The sequence below is a fragment of the Rhipicephalus sanguineus genome, chromosome 1 (genome assembly GCF_013339695.2).
Source record: "Rhipicephalus sanguineus isolate Rsan-2018 chromosome 1, BIME_Rsan_1.4, whole genome shotgun sequence".
Classification (NCBI taxonomy): domain Eukaryota; kingdom Metazoa; phylum Arthropoda; class Arachnida; order Ixodida; family Ixodidae; genus Rhipicephalus; species Rhipicephalus sanguineus.
Window position 1 is genome coordinate 91,318,954 of NC_051176.1, and position 17,366 is coordinate 91,336,319.

At 45.7% G+C, this 17,366-nt stretch overlaps 1 protein-coding gene across 1 annotated transcript in view; it reads left to right on the forward strand.

The window, feature by feature from the left end:
• Positions 1–17,366, forward strand: part of LOC119393966 (nose resistant to fluoxetine protein 6-like) — a 104,989-nt gene that overhangs the window by 61,420 nt on the left and 26,203 nt on the right. The window contains exons 10-13 of the mRNA XM_037661173.2: positions 5,260–5,431; positions 8,560–8,642; positions 10,918–11,040; positions 16,144–16,264. Of these exons, the coding sequence (XP_037517101.1) occupies positions 5,260–5,431; positions 8,560–8,642; positions 10,918–11,040; positions 16,144–16,264 (499 nt within the window). The remainder of the gene's footprint in view (positions 1–5,259; positions 5,432–8,559; positions 8,643–10,917; positions 11,041–16,143; positions 16,265–17,366) is intronic.

Genomic DNA, 17,366 nt, shown 5'->3' on the forward strand with positions numbered 1-17,366 from the left:
AATGAGCAAGTCGACGATATGCTTCGACGCGACGTTATTCGGCCCTCGGACAGCCCATGGGCGTCTCCCGTTGTTCTCGTTGCGAAGAAGGACGGTTCCGTGAGGTTCTGTGTGGACTACCGACGGCTCAACAAGATCACTCGCAAAGATGTTTATCCGCTGCCGCGAATCGACGACGCAATTGACAGCCTGCAAGGAGCCGAATTCTTTTCGTCTCTTGATTTGCGCTCGGGGTACTGGCAAGTACCCATGGCGGATGACGCTCGACCGAAGACAGCCTTTGTCACGCCTGACGGCTTGTACGAGTTCAACGTCATGCCGTTTGGTCTGTGTAATGCGCCCGCGACCTTCGAGCGCATGATGGACACCGTTCTGCGCAACTTGAAATGGCACACGTGCTTGTGTTACCTGGACGACGTCGTGGTTTTCGCTCCGGACTTCTCCACGCATCTCCAACGTCTGCGGCATGTTTTGACGCGTTTGCGCAACGCCGGCCTCCAACTGAATCTGAAGAAGTGCCGATTTGCAGCACGGCAGCTGACAATCCTCGGCTACGTCGTGTCCAAGGATGGAATCCTTCCCGATCCGGCCAAGCTTAGGGCTGTGGCCGAATTTCCCAAACCTACGTCCGTAAAAGAACTGCGCAGTTTCGTAGGACTGTGTTCGTACTTTCGACGCTTCATACGAAACTTTGCCACCATCATATCGCCGCTGACGAAGCTCCTTGGAAGTAACGGACCCCTAGATTCGTGGTCGTCCGAGTGTGACTACGCGTTCGCAAAGCTCCGTCGTTTGTTGACGTCTCCTCCCATACTCCGCCACTACGATCCTACGGCCCCAACGGAGGTACACACGGACGCCAGCGGTGTAGGCCTCGGCGCTGTCCTTGCGCAGCGCAAACCAGGGTTCCCAGAATACGTCGTGGCATACGCAAGCCGTACGCTTACCAGAGCCGAGACCAATTACTCAGTCACGGAAAAAGAGTGCCTGGCGATCATATGGGCCCTTACAAAGTTTCGACCTTATTTGTATGGTCGCCCATTCGATGTCGTCACCGACCATCATGCACTATGCTGGCTGTCGTCATTGAAGGATCCCTCAGGCCGTCTCGCGCGCTGGGCACTTCGCCTGCAGGACTACGACATCCGCGTGCTGTACCGCAACGGACGCCAGCATGCTGACGCCGACGCCCTCTCGCGCTCCCCCTTGCCTGACGACAATGCCCCCTGCTCAGTGCCTCACATGGCTGTTGCTTCAATCAACGTTGACACCATCGCTACCGAACAGCGCAAGGATAAATGGATCACGTCGCTGATCGACTTGCTCACTGATCCGTCGGCAACGCCATCCACTCGCGCGTTGCGTCGTCAAGCCCACCATTTCGCCGTTCGTGACGACCTCCTGCACCGACGGAATTACAACGCCGACGGCCGCCAGTGGCTACTAGTGATACCCCGCAGTCTGCGTTCTCAAATATGCGATGCCTTCCACTCTGACCCGCAATGCGCGCACTCTGGGGTATCCAAAACTTACCACCGCATTCGACAACGATACTTCTGGCGTGGGATGTACCGCTACGTGCAGAAGTTCGTTCGCTCCTGCCTCGATTGCCAACGCCGAAAACCTGCAACGCACGTGTCGCCAGCAGGTCTACAACCATTACCTTGCCCTAACCGTCCGTTTGGGCGCGTGGGCATCGATTTGTATGGACCACTTCCTCTGACTTCGGCTGGTAACCGCTGGGCCATCGTCGCTGTTGACCATCTAACGCGATACGCCGAAACCGCCGCCCTCCCAGCGGCTACAGCGCGCGATGTTGCCTCCTTCCTACTACACAGATTCATACTGCGTCACGGTCCACCCCAAGAGCTTCTCAGCGATCGAGGCCGTGTCTTCTTATCAGAAGTCGTGGAAGCCATTCTGAATGAGTGCCATGCTGTTCACCGCAAAACTACTGCTTACCACCCGCAGACGAATGGCCTAACCGAACGCTTTAACCGCACGCTCGGCGACATGCTGTCGATGTACGTCGCCGCCGATCACACCAATTGGGATACCATTCTGCCCTTCGTCACCTACGCCTATAATACCGCCCCTCAGAGCACTACCGGTTTTTCACCCTTCTTCTTACTGTACGGAAGGCACCCGTCGCACACCATCGACACGATACTTCCATACAAGCCGGATCCATCTGAGTGTGCGCCTATTTCTGACACAGCCAGGCTTGCTGAAGAGTGTCGCGAGCTTGCCAAGACATTTACGACGCAGGAACAAGAGCTGCAGAAGAGCATTCGCGGTGGCACCACCACTTCTGAGCCTACGTTCCTCCCTGGAGCGCTCGTATGGCTCTCGGTCCCTACCACTGCAAGTGGCCTCTCTTCAAAACTGCTGCCGAAATACGAAGGCCCATACCGGGTCGTCGAGCGCACATCCCCGGTCAACTACTTGATCGAACCCATCGAACCAGCTTCGGACATGCGCCGTCGAGGGCGCGACATAGTCAACGTGGAGCGCCTCAAGGCCTACTATGACCCACTCATAGTGACGAGCTGTTAGGTCGCCGGACGGCTCCCTTTTCGTACCCGGGGTAATTGTGGCGAAGCAATTCGTACTGTTTAACGGTTGCGTTCTCCAGCGGCTCCTAGTGGGTCGTCCTCTTATAAACGCCGCTCGCTCTCGGAGCCCGTGCTCTTGCCCTGACTGTCGCCATAGCGAATTGTCGCCGAGTCCCGTCCAATAAACCGCTTAACAATATATATATATATATATATATATATATATATATATATATATATATATATATATATATATATATATATATATATATATATATATATATATATATATATACGACTTGAAGGGAAGAACCGATAGGTCCGAGTATCTTCTATACTGAGTGAACTTGCAGGTAGCACACATTGAAAAGGATTTTTTTCTTCTTTTCATTGTGTGCTACCAGTAAATTCACTCAATATTCACTCAGCCGACCGTATCGATCTACTTTACTTTAACCACAACGCATAGAAAAATCTACGGCTACATCGAACGAAAAACAGCCGGAACGCTTCATACATCGAATATCGGACAGCGCGAAACGCGCCAAGAAGTTGGCTTTCCCTCATAAGCGATCAGGCTTTTTGCTTCTTTTTTTTTCCGTGGTTTTTTGCATGCATTTGGGAGCGCGAGCAGTGTGATTAGGAAGGCGCCGCACGGACGGAGCAAAAACTACCGCTTGCAACCACGTGCCTTCTCCCACGATTCCTGGTCGTCGCAACCGACGGACAGTCGTGCGCGGTCGCAGTTCGCTTCTCCGCGATTCTCCGCTCCCTTTGTTAACGCGACGACTGCCGTGAAACGGATGAACGTGCTGCTCTCCGCAAAGCTGGAGATAATCAACACAGTCGAACGTCCAAAAAAAAAAAAAAAAAGAAGTCTGACGTCGCCTCTGCGTACAGCATCCGAACAAGCACGCTGAGTAGGATATTGAAGAACAAGGTTGGAATTGGGGCCAAGGCGGACTGGAAGCTTCCGGCGCCAAGCGAGTACGCACAGATGCGTATGAACATGTAGAGGCGCTGCTTACTTCGATACCGTATTTTCGTGCGTATGACCCGTCCCTGCATATAAACGGCACCCCCTACGACAAACAGAGGAAAAAATGCTAACAAAAGAAAAAAAAATACTATTAATATTAAAATACCCGCCTATTGCCGCGAGGCCGCCTTGCTGGCGTTATCGTGAAGCAGTGCCGTGAAGCCGACTTGCGCACCGAAATTCGCACTGAAAATACGGTAAATTCTTTAAAAGTTTGAGTTTGATATCGAAGTATACGATGTGACAATACATCGAACTAATTCCAATTTTTCTTGTAATTTTGATATATATATATATATATATATATATATATATATATATATATATATATATATATATATATATATATATATATGCCACCAACTACAATGGCTGTCGTATGGTTGCACGTTGTTTAAAATATAAAAAAAGCTAAGTAGGGCGTGGACAAAACTTCGCTTTTTCATAACAGCGTAGCACACTATAATATAATTGTGCGAAAAGCGATTAGTGAAACATAATAAATATTGTCACGTGGTCGTGACGTTGAAGAAGGTGGCAGTCGGCGTGTTCAAGACGAAACTCTTTATTCGGGCGAACTTGTGTCCAAGAAATTAGAGTTAGAGTACAAGCAATGCACGCTGTACACTGACAGCGGCAAGCACTGTCGTCGGTCGTCGGTAATCTCATCTGCGGTAAGGCGCATCGGCATTCATACATGTTGCATCGAAGATTCCTGCCTTATCGGTGGTGGCCGCTTTAGTTCCAGAATAAACTCCACTGTTCTCGTTGCGCGCTAAAGCTTATCAGAACATTCTAAAATAATCTGGAAGGTTCCCAGACACTCGGGCGCGGTTTGCGCAAGGCAGTTGTTAGACGGGTAACGGACCAGTTACATAAAAATATAAAAAGAAGCGCGTGATCTCGACAAATATTCTTGGATAAGAGTCACCTGGTGAAATATATCTGACGCACATTCAATAATGTGATTGGCAACATGTATATGTGCTGCGGCCACGCATGTCAAAAGCCGGATGTCTTTAGAGTTGCAAGATGCTAACAAGCAAATATTGAATTCATCACAAAAGAAGCTCAAAAAAGTGGCGCGACTTTGGCGAAAAAGCCAAAAAAAAAAGGGGGGGGGGGAGTTTAAAGAAATGTGCTATTTTAAAAAATATTTTTAATTATAATAAAAAAATGTCACTCAAATACGAAGGATAGTTGGAAAAATCACTTTATTTTGTGCAGCGAAAATATGCGCAACTATGGACGAAATCACATATTTACTTTTAACATTGTCTTCCAGGTAGTCTCCATTCGGTTGAATTCATGTTTGGCAGTGCATGATTAACGTCACTTGTTGATGCCCCCAGCGTATGTTTGACTTCAACACTCAACTACTCAAGGTCGAATCGACAAACGCATTATTAGTTAACGACAAACGTGCTATTGGTGAGCATGATGATCACTAGAATAACCATATTAGCTGGAAAAATGTAAATAAGCCCAAAAAACGCGACAAGCGACTGGAAAATTCTACAAGCAACTTGACGACGCTTATAATAAGCGGAACTGGCCACTCTGGATCATATCTTCCGACTAGATCAAAAATGACAGTCTGTAGTCTATTGGCTAGAACTTTTCAGCGTAAGCGTTACGTGGGTTGCGTGAATGACACTCTTTCAGAACCACGGCTCCGGTCTTCTTTCTCATCATGTGCCTGTACTTGACTCCGCTCATGGCGTCCGGACCGAATGCAAAGGCCTACTTTAAAAGGCTACACGACGACTTTCGGAGCCAGTGGCTGGTTCTGTTGCTGCAAGTGCAAAACTACTTCTTCGACCTCAATGCTGACACCGTAAGATTCTTGAATGTTATGCCTATTACGCTGTCCTTTTTGCAACGTTCAAACTGCTTCTTACGTTTGTTTTCATGATTTAAAGTGTGTTAGATCACGACCCACTGGTTCTCAGCCATGGATGTTTTGGAGACCCCTTGTGGACCAGAGGAAGGGATGAGAGACCCATCGTAGTGAGAGAGAAAAGGGGGGAGGGGTAACACAACAAGCAGCGTGAAGGAGGTTCGTTTTGTTGCTTCCTGGCAAAAAAAATATGGTCAAACTAAAGTGCCTCGCCAATTCGATCTCACCAGCTTGCCAATAAGATGTGTGGTATGCAACCACATTCAATCTGTTTCTAGCAATGTTTTCTCTTCAAGTATACAAGCCTAGAAAAGGTATGCTCGCGTGCATATGTCGTAGAAAGCTGCAACAAAGGCTTTACAGCCATCTCAAGGAGAAGAGGAAACATAAGTCAGCTCCGCCGCAATGTAAAAGTGTTATGCGGCGAAGCATACCAAAAGTCCGAAGGGGGTCGCAGTCAGGGAACATAGTGTGCCTCAAAAAAAAAAAAAAAAAAATGCGTGTTTTTTTTTTCGAGGATGGGTTTCTTGGACCTCCAGGAATAGCTTCGCGGATCCCCACTTGAGAACCATTAAGCGATCAGCAATGAAATGCAAATAAACCTAACCAAACAGCAACGTAGCAAAGGCAGTTGTCGTTAAGCTAACGCTTAAACTTTATTAATCCACGGTTTCCTAGACAGAACTTTTTCAACTGTCCTAACGGAGAGAGTTCCACTCTCGTAACAAGTGGCTTCTTCACTTTCAATATTCCATCACGCGTACTTTAAATTGCTTTCTCAATCATTTCTTATTTAAGTGGACTAAAATTAGGTCGATCCCCTGAAGAAGCTCTGCAACACTTTTTCAATACGGTCAGAAAACGCTGCCAACCGGTAGTCCAGGCTACTGCGAACACGCGAGCAAAACATTCAGCGCAGCACGCGGCCTGGAATTTACATGAATTCTCAAATTTAGCTAGAAATCGTTTCCTCTTGTCTCGACAAATGATGCCGTATAAAGTAGGAACCAACTCGCCCAGCAGCAAGTTTTACTGAACCATATACCCAAATGACCGCGCCATATACCCAAATTCACGGCCATCGGCCGATTTGAGCATCGTGAGCTGAATAGTTACCGCGATCGCCGCGGGAGGCCGCCACGTGCCAGTGAAAGTAAGCCACGCGTTCGAAGGAAAAAAAAATGCTCACGCGCGCGTGACGTAACTTCTTTCCCCCGTGCCATTCCTTCCCGCTTTAGCTACTAGTGCGCTCGTCGGGACGAGAGAAGAGAGAAAGCAATTACAGCGTACAACAAATCTCTAACTCTGCTCGTACTTGACGGATTTTTGCGGCGGTCGATTCGTGATGCAATAAACTCCTTTAATACAGCCATTCGATGGTTACTTGGAAAAGTCTAGCAGGGCCCTTTTAAGCATTCCTTGGTTCCCATCGTACGTCGGCCTCATTACGATTTTGATTGACAAAAATCGAGTCCCTGGATTTCCCTTCCTCTTCATTAGATGGCGAAGACCTCGGCAGGTTTGACCCGTTCAGGTAGCACACGAGGCTTCATCGGTCAGTCACCGTCACCCGAGGAGTTCACGTATACTACGTGAAGCCTGCGGTTGACGCCTTTCACATCCACCGCCATGACAGTGAGTGGTGGCACTGGCTAACACTCCGAGGGTTAGTTCTAGCACACGCGAGTGACAAAGGAAGTGGACGAAAAGAACTGCGTCATGGTAGCTCACGTGATAGGCACATGGCACGCGAAATGCGGAGACGTGGTTTCGTGTCCCACCTGTAGAAATTTTTCTCCCACTTAAATTTTCATTTTTTTTAATCTTTTCACCAAACAGTTATTTTGCTTTAATGCTTTGAACTCTTTAAGCAATACCTCGACGCATTAGACTCATGAACGCTTTAGAATCATTCTAGAATGACTGTGAAGAACAACTAGCCTTTTAAAGAAACATCCTTGCCGACCAAATAGCCATAGAGCCTAGAAATTTGCCTATAGGTGTCCGCGCCTTGGATTTGCAGGCAATGGCTATACAAGAAACTTAGGAGCTTTGGCGGCGCATGTGGGACACTGAAACTCTTATGGAAGTCCTGCAACGCTTATGTAACATAGTCAGGAAACGTTGCCGATATGTATAGTCACATCTCCTGCGTACGTGCGAACGAAATAAGTCTTGCGCTCCATCTAGCAGGAAATTTACAGTTTTGTATCAAAAGCAGCCAAAAATCGCTTGCTGGCGCCTTCAAAATGTCATCGCCAACAACGCAGCAAGCGGGCCCGCCAGATATTGGTTGATTTCATGCACGATCGGCAGAACGGCGGAACATTTACTGCGACTGTTTCTTAGACATTTATGCAGCCACAGTACACCACAGTGCACAGAACACGCAGCTGAATATCTCGTGTCATTCTCTGGCGCTTTTTGGGCATCACGGGCACTTGCAGCACAAGATCACACAAATCACAATTTTCGTCATCGTGATATTTTAAAACAGTCACGTGTTTGTAAACGCAGTGATTGAAACTCAATACCTTCCGCAATGCACAGGACAATAAAAGGACATTTTAGGCCGGTGCACAGAAATAACTTCTTTATCGCTGAAGTAGGTTTTCTTTTCTTCTTTTTTTTGCCCAGAAATGAACATGTTCACGGTCCGAGTATTTCAGATTAACAAAATCGGCTGCATTCCAGCCCGCGTTTAATGTTTTCTGTAGACAGGACCACCGCGTGTTTTACTGATTACTGCTATACGACAGGTGCGCGTTGGTTCCGTTGGAGCTATATATATATATATATATATATATATATATATATATATATATATATATATATATGAACAGGAATGCACTAACGCCTACAAGGTTTCAGTGTGAACTTAGAAGAACCTTCCAAAAGAACCTTACGACAGACGTAAAAGATGTGGTGCGACCTCTGTCTCGGGTGTATATCGCACTCGATATAGAAAACACTGTCTACAGTGTATGTTTAAAAATAGACACGCGGGAAGCCTGGAGAAGATGTCACCAGTAATTTATTCGCTTTCGTTTTTTCTTTCATCGCAGCGAATGTTTCCTCACCTTTGGTACTTATCCGTCGACTTCCAATTCTTCCTTGTCACCTTGCCGATACTTCTGCTGCTGAAGAAGTAAGTAATTTAGCTTCGCATTAATAGAGCACATTTTATTTTTGCGATAGCAGTCTTTAGTGCTCATTAGAGTAGTTTTATGTTCTACCCAAGACGAGTAATTAGTGTAGAAATTTGAGGCTATTTATCAGATTTTGAGCTTTTATTTCGTTTTTCCACGTGTTCCAGTGCAGAAAGACAACACACAGAAGTTTCTGTTTTCCAGTATTCAAGGTCGGTTGGAACAAAATTCTAAACCGCGTGAAAAAATTCAAGTTTGGGAGAGTGTACATGTATACCAGCTTTCGTGCGAAATTTCTGTCACGTAGTAGACGCAATGATAATCATCTCTGATAACGAAAGATAAGAAAAAGAAAACTCGACCATTAGTGATGCACTAGGATTGACGCACCGCCGAAAACGATCAAGTAGCCAGCACCACTCCTCGACATGACCTCTGACGATTGGGCGACACTGACAGCGCCTTGAAAATTTCGGAGGCAATATTCTAAGATTTGCGTCGCATCCACTAACTGCTATCTCCTGGTGTCGACTGCCGAGAGCGCTAGTCAAAGCATGTTTACAAGAAGATTTCATTGCAACGAACTCGTCACCTCTGCCGCTATTGCTTCAGTGGTATATGTGCCAAATATAACCAATATAAGCAAAGAGATGAAAAATTCTTGAACACGGGGCGTCGCTACAGCCGACGTTTCGACAAGTGGTCCTGTCTTTTTCATGTTGCAGCCTTGAAGAAGACAACACCACTTGTCGAAACATCGGCTGTAGCGATGCCCCGTGTTCAAGAATGTTTCATCTCTTCATACTTCCATCTTCGCCCTGAACCTCTCTCCAATATAAGCAATGTTTCATTCCAGCTGCCTTGAACAGAAGCTTCCTAATGACCCTAAGGCTTCATTTCGAGAGTTTCTCGTTTTTGAATCGCAATTAATGTGTATAGCCCATCGGAAGCTTGCCCGATGTTGTCATTTATTTTTATTTTGTGATTACTCGGTGTCACTGAATTTATTCATACCCATGATTTATCCGAATGTAGCGTGAGCACCTAGGCAGTGACCGGATGCATTATAAAAGAACAGCTCAGGAACCCAACCGCCAATGTACAGCCGTATGTTTGTGGTGAATAAGCTCAACTAAACTCGTACGCAGTGCATTTTATGGTTGCTTCAAGTAACCGCAATACGACAGACGTTAAAGATGTGGTGCGACCTCTTTGCATCACAGTTTTTTTTTTTCAGTGGCACGAGCAACGAGTCACACTCTTGTTTCTCTTCCTAGCACTTCCGGTCGGGCACTTACTTCCGGTTTTCCGAATATTCAGAAAAAGTCTTCTAAAAATAGAAATCGATTGTTCTAGTTCAAGTTAAGATTTATATTGTTTACTTAAGGTAAGGGCCATTTAACTGTCAGGGTAATTATTAAAAATTAATTGAAAGTTCATTGAAAGAGCTGGCAGAGCTGAAAGTGCTCTTGTGAGCAGCTGGGATCGTTGCGGCGCCTGGCGGAGCAGATCTCAACCACGTGTTTCTTTCTGCGTGGCCTCTGAGATTCGCTTCGGCAACGCACGAAACACAATCTTCACACAAGGAATACACCAGGATACACGAACGCCGCGATGCGAGCGCCACAACCAGACATCTAAGTCAAGTGTTAGGGACACCTCCAGGTTTATTTTTTTTGCTTTTTTTATTGCTATTTGGGAAACAGGGACTGCCCGCAGCCGCAGAAACGACAGGTTGCCACGCTCGCATTTTGTACTACACGATGCTTTTGTCTATGAGGAGATAATTACAGCACTAATTTTGGTTGCTAATTATGCACCCCGGTCGTGGATTTTGGAAGGGTGCAATTAAGTGTTGGTGAAGGGGAAGTGACTGGGGGGCGGAGGGGGGGAAGACATTATTTCTTGCTAACCTCTGACCATCCTATAATTTCCCGTTACGGAGCCATGAAAAGTTCGTGCGGTGAATGTGCTCTAAGGAACATTAGGCCATTTTTCTGTCTTTATGCATTGTACATTTTCTACAAAGGAGCACAAAGTGAAACAAGACAGCATGTTTCACTTTGTCGACGTTTTATGTAAAAAGCATAGAAACCACAGAAAAACGCGTAACAGTGGCATGCCAAATAGCCCCAATTAAAGTCTTATTTCAATATTCTTAGAGATCATTTTATAGACGTATGTAGACTTTTTGTTTGACTTCCTGCTAGCGTAAGTGTTTGGGACAACAGCTGGGCACTCCATATGTTTCCGGCTTTCTTTTTTTTCTTACAGTCGTCCTAAGGCAGCTGTGTCTATATTTGCGCTGCTGTCTCTAGTAGGATGTTCAGTGTCAGCGTGGCAAGTCGCCGATAAGAACTTGACACCTTTTGTCGTCGTGATCACAGAGTCGTTAATGTAAGTATAACTCGTTTCTTTAAATATTTTCCCCCCTTCCGTATTGGGCAAGATATGTTATAATATGGGGTTTAAGGTGCCTGAATGCGTCCTACGGGAAGCCTCATTAAAGTGCCTCAGACGAATTTTGACACTTTTTAAACGTACACATAGAACACGTTACGGTACTGTTTCCGCATTTCTTAAAACACCTCCTGTCGATGCCGCGTCTCTCAACATTTTGCGCCCTATAGTGTATACAAAAATAGCGTATACAAAAAAGAATGGAACAGAAGGAGAGTCTCTGAAGACACTACAAAAGCATGTCTACAGCACCGTCCAAGTACGGCGCACCAAAATTGCACAGAGTGTCACGAGAACACTTTAAGGTGTCTGTAGGTCACACAATTTATTTCAAGATATACCTTGAAATAAACTGCGAATGCCGCTTAGCAGGCCGGTATACCTGCCTGCTAAGCGGCATTCGCAGTCCCCCCATCTACACAGGCTAACTCACAATGATCGAGTGGTCATAATCACGCTAAACAAACTGAATTTCTTGTCATTTGAACTTCGAGATCATTTTACAGCAGAGCTGTTACGGTCGAGGTTTGCCGTGTGTCGTAGATAGAAAGTTATCATCATCGTGATTTGGCACGCGCTCAATCACCGCCCAAACATTCTGTACAGATGGCTAAACAAGAGAAGCTGAAACGCGCCCACCAGCTCGGCTGTGAACCAGCCTTGCGCGACTTGGTGCGAGCTGCGCTAATTTTTCTTTACAGACCCGCGAAGAACTCTTCGACGCTAACACCACGGTTTCGCTTCGAGAAATTTGACTTGAAGATTATAACTTCCGAAGAGTCAGAGATTACGCGATTTCAGTGATGCTGTTCCATGCGCATCTTTCCCACGTCGGAGAGTTTTTCATAGATGGCTAAACGCACAAGCTATCCTACACAACCACTAATAATTAACGATACTGTTCGTGGAAATTATTTATGGCTTTTCGCCACTACCAAAAGAGCATTTCGTATTTAGTGCATGTGTTGATCCTTCCGTATTTTAAAACATTCTATTAAAGGTTCTTAATTTTTCACGCTATACCCCAATATTATATGCCGTTCTATACACTACAGTAGATTATATCCACAGGAGCAGGGCGCAAAGAAGACGCAAACCCCGAAAAGAAGTGTACAGGAGAAACGCTTCCATTCATGTTTTGCGGTTCTTGTGCGTATTATACCCCATACTGCCTTGTGTCTAGTGTTAGAGGCCGTGATTATCACTGGCATTCTGTGTTACTTGTCAGTGCTCGGGTTGCCGTGCTAAGGGCGCCCCTGCGTATACTGACCACTTGGCGCGTCGAAACGAGTCTTTTTCGTGCTTTGTCATTCTTACTTTATCATGCTGCACCCCGCAAATCCAATGAATTCGACCGAGAAGTCTCCTAATAAGGCATCGTTCGACTAGCGGCAAGTGTGCCATACAAAGACGGTGGACGTGTAAGGCTGTGTTTGTCCGGGAACAAATTTCAGTCCTCTCAATCGGCGTGTCACTCAGTACGCAACACCTCCACCACGTCGATCCGATAATAGGATCTATTATCCTATAGGTCTATTATAATATGATCTATTATGCTAGATCTATTATCCTATTGTCCTAGATCGAGTTGAAACAAGTGAGGTCATTCGTAAGTTATATTCAATGTAAGTTATATTCAATGAATAAAAAGTCAGCCGATAAGCGCATCGAGATATTTGCATGTGTGATTTATATGCCAGTCTGTGTGAAGAAAGAAAACTTCATTCGAAAGGTGTGTCCGTCAGCACGACCTTCGAAGCTGTTCTCCTTGTGACCTCGCGCTTGACACAAAGTTACGCACCGGGTGTTTCAACAAGCGCTTCTGGAAATATTAGTAAAATCTTTTCACTTCGCCGTAAATTTGGAAAACATATGTCTAGAAAGTGGTGTTGGGGGGGGGGGGGGGGGATCGGAGATCTCTGTTCGTTCCGCGTTCGTTCTGGCGGTGTTACGTCACAAAAGTGGGCGGTCCGCAGCTCTCTTCCGTCGAGAGGAAGACGACAGCCAATCGTCAAGCGGTGAGCGGCGAGCTTTCCGGAAGTAGACGCGCATCGTTTGTCCTCGGCAAAGGGACCGAATATTTCAAAACGAAGTGTTTCTCGCCTTCTAATAAATACAGTTGTTATAAGAAAAGATATTGTTTTTCTTTTCAAGCTCAAGCAGTTTCTGAAACAGCAATAGCTTTGAGTGCAGATATTTATTGGTGTTAGTTTTTCTGACGTGCTTGCTATGTTAAGTCGCGCACGCGAAAAAAAAATTAAAAGTAGTGGTTGGCGCAGTTTTTCGTAATGTCGTCCCACCGGAATGTCTGGCTTGGCTCTCTGGTGTCGGATCGTCAAAGGGAGCTTCTGCTGGTTTTTATAAAAGAGCACCCACAGATAGCTACGCCGTCGCGCCCGCTGGGGCCGTCGTTCACGAGTGAGGACCGGGACGACACGTGGCAAGAGCTGGTAGCGCTTTTGAACTAAGAAGTCCCTGCGCGTACGACCACAGCCCAGTGGCAGGCCCGTTCATTTCGTTCGCTCTGTTCATTTGGAGAACCGAAAGCGACGCCGCACTCGCTCATGGCTTCAAACGCATCTCGCACCTCCAACCGCAAGAGAAGCACACGTCGCAAGCGCCATTTTCTGAAAATCAGCTGCTGCGGCAGCCGCAACCGCCGCATCATGCCGTGCGAAGCCGTTTGTTCGCTCGAGAGAACGCGTGCGAACGGCCTCGCAATCCGTTCGTTTGTAGCAGACGACATGCTCGTTATGACGCGGTATGACGTCACCAAAAAATAAAAGATCAAGCAAAAAGAAAAATGGCTACGCCCCTCAGAGACGTGGTTTTTTCCGGCTTCGGCTAATCGCGTGCGCCGCCAGAATGGGTGCAGAACAAACGGCGCAGAACAGAGATCTCCGATCACCCTACTCGTTATGACGCGATATGACGTCACCAAAAAAGAAAATATCAAGCAAAAAAAAGAAATGGCGACACCCTCCGGCCTTGAGTGGCATCTCCCGCTTCAGCCAATCAGCGCGCTTGTTCTTCCCCAGGAGAACGAACAAGCGGAACGAACAGATCTCCGATCGCCCCCTTGGTGTCAGGATTACTAGTGGACAGACTTTACTCTCGCAATTTCGCAAGCGCAACGTGCTTCTTAATAATAATAATAATAATAATAATAATAATAATAATAATAATAATAATAATAATAATAATAATAATAATAATAATAATAATAATAATAATAATAATAATAATCGTTATTCTGGCATGTGTACAACGACATCGTTGCATGCCACCGAGATGAGGCAAAAGGAAACAGACATAACTGTTTCCTGACTAGGCCTACATCCCTGCTCGTGAAAAAAAAGAAAAGAAACAAGGTCAGCGGTGAGGTCATCAAAAACAATTCAGAAACAGCGCAATTCAAGTACATCACAGTGCAGTGAAGTACAATTAAGTGAAGAGAAGTAGACATCTCAAGTGGTAAGATACAAATGCATGTGCATAAACACTGACATAAGAAAAGCTTCATCCGGGGTCGAAAAGTAACCTTACTTCCTTTTTAGAGCAATATACAGATCTACTTATCTGTGTCAATTCCACTACAGCTGGAAATCTGTTACATATGTCTACTATTTGACGGTCAAGGGATTGTGTTGCCATGATTTGTCCTAGATCGAGTTGAAACAAGTGATGTCGTTCGTAAGTTATATTCAATGTCACGAGTGAATTACATGTTCCTGAATGAAGAAAAGCCTTGTTGTATACGGTTATAGATAAGAACCATTAGTTTAAGACTAACATTTGGAGAAAAACGTTACATGAAAAACAGAAAATAAGTTGCTATGGCTCCCTGGCCTTTTTGTTAATAGCTTCAATGCTTTCTGTTGCATAGCGATCAACTTTTGTGCATCAGTCTTATTACATGTGCCCCAAACTAAGTTGCTGTACGTGAGGTGCGAATGAACGAGAGAAAAGTATAGCTGCTTTGCCACAGAATGTGGAAGAAGATGGTTAATGCGGCTGAGAACAACTATGGATCGAGCCATTTTCATTTTGACAGGAATGACGTGATCAGACCAGAGTTTTAATGAAATTAATGAATTAATTCATCGTTCTTAGTAAATTTCAGTAAAATCATCATCAATTATCATGTGTGTCTGATGTACGCCGGAACGAACGCGACTTCATCGAAAATATATAGTTTTGTTTAATGTCTGCCTTAAGGTCGATTGTATGTTTACGTCTCTGTCGCGAAATGCTTCATTCTATCCTGGGTCGAAATAGAAAACATGCTTCTCGCGTAAGCCTTTTCTCTGTCGGCCGATATTCCTGGCGCCCGCAACGCAGGACGGCGATCAGCAGGATGAGTGTAGTCGGTTACAACATAAAAACACATGTAAATTTGCATAGGCGCCCCGTCCCAATTGCTATGCTCAATTCTGCGACGTCAAGCCCCGTACGCGCATTTCAGGTCGGTGGTTTTCTTACACATGTGTAACACACTGCAGACGCACGTTTGTGCCACTGGTTTTCGGTCGAAAACTTGAACTTCCTGGCAAATATCAGCGAAGATTCCGACACCACTACTCGGGGAAACGCGATATTTTAAGTTGGGATGACAAACTTTTAATTATTAATATGCGAAGTAGTTAAGTTAGCAGCGAAAAAGTACTTACGGTTACCACGGAAACCACCGGGCACGCTCTCTCGCGCAGATTAATGGCGCCGCAGTAGTGGGGGTGGAGCTTGTGTTCATTCTTAGGCTGTAACCGACTATAGTTGGCCACCGCTGTGACTGTCAGTTGCGGACGGCCTTTACATAGAAGTCAAATATCACCGGAGACTAGAATAACCTCCTTTAAACTGCGGTCTCCGAGGTGCGTAATCGAAAAAGTTCGGCAATTAATACACTTGTGCTTATTGCTCCTTGCTGTGGAGTATGTGGTCATAACTAACCAACAAGCCAATAAAATTCTGACGTCACCTAGTGAAGTGTGTCAGTCGTAGTGGAAAATAATGAAGTCGTTTTTGTATCTCTCATTGCAGGAAAATGGTGAAGACTGGCTACTGCTACTACTTCTACCCGTTCTACCATGCCGTGTGCTATTTCTCGGGGTGTATAACATTTTTCTTGGTTGCGTGGTTCAAGGAAAGAAAGATACCAAAGGTGAGTGTTTGATGTGAGGTATAGTACTGTAGAAAGAAATAATGAAGCGGACACCTCCTCTTGCAATGAATAGGGTAAAAGAAAAATGCACGCAGTTGCATTCAACGTGAAAGCCGTAGTAAGTGCGGAGCAGTGATTCGCCTGTCATACAGCGGTGCTCGCGTTCACGGACAAGCGCCTTTCACCTCAGCCTCACTTAACTTTCCCACCCCTTGCTACACCGTACTACATGTGGCTATGCTATACTACGCTGGTAATGCTATGTTTTACCTTCTCCCTTCCTCATTTCCATGCTCCTCACCCTCACTTCCCTTTCCCGCCCCATTGCTATACTTACTATACATGGCTACGCTATATCTGGCTATGCTATACAGGGTTTTCACTGCGTGGCACCAAGCGACGACATGAGATAACATCTCACGACAGCATACGACCGCCGGGGCCCCTAAAGTAATCCGCACTTAAAAGTAATTATAAGGCACGAATGACTAGCGATGTTTAGTTGAGTACAAGATAAGCTTGCGCTGTTGTGTGGAACCTCAGAGGGCGAATCCAGAAAGCAGCGAAAGCCGCTGTGCATCTTGTGAGAATCCTGAATAAATAACGACAGAGATGAATTCACAGAGAGACGAATAGAGAGCTAGAAGTCGACGCCACGGAAGTTCAAATCAGTGCAATCATTCGGTCAAATCAGTGCCTCATGCAGTGGCGCACGAAAATTATCAGGGGAAAATTTGGCGCCGCATGTGTTAAGTAGCGTTGCGAATCGAAAGAGCAGGCAGGCGTTGTGCCCCTTCTGGTGGCAGTTGCCAGCTTGCTCTCTCCCTCTTTTCTCTGTGTCCTTGTGCTTGTATGTATACAAATCAAATAAATAAATAAATAAATAAATAAATCGTAAACAGTGCGTAAATTTTTCTACAATGCTGAATGAATTAGATGACGAAAGCACGCTGAGGCGTCTGCGGCTTGTGTCCCTTTGTACTACAAATGTTTTGAGCGTCAGCCCAACAGCGTTAGAACAGCGAAAAGTTATACTTCCGGGAATAATTTTATTGCGTGCTTCCCAGTGCATAATTTGATTTCTAGATCTTCAAGAATCCGT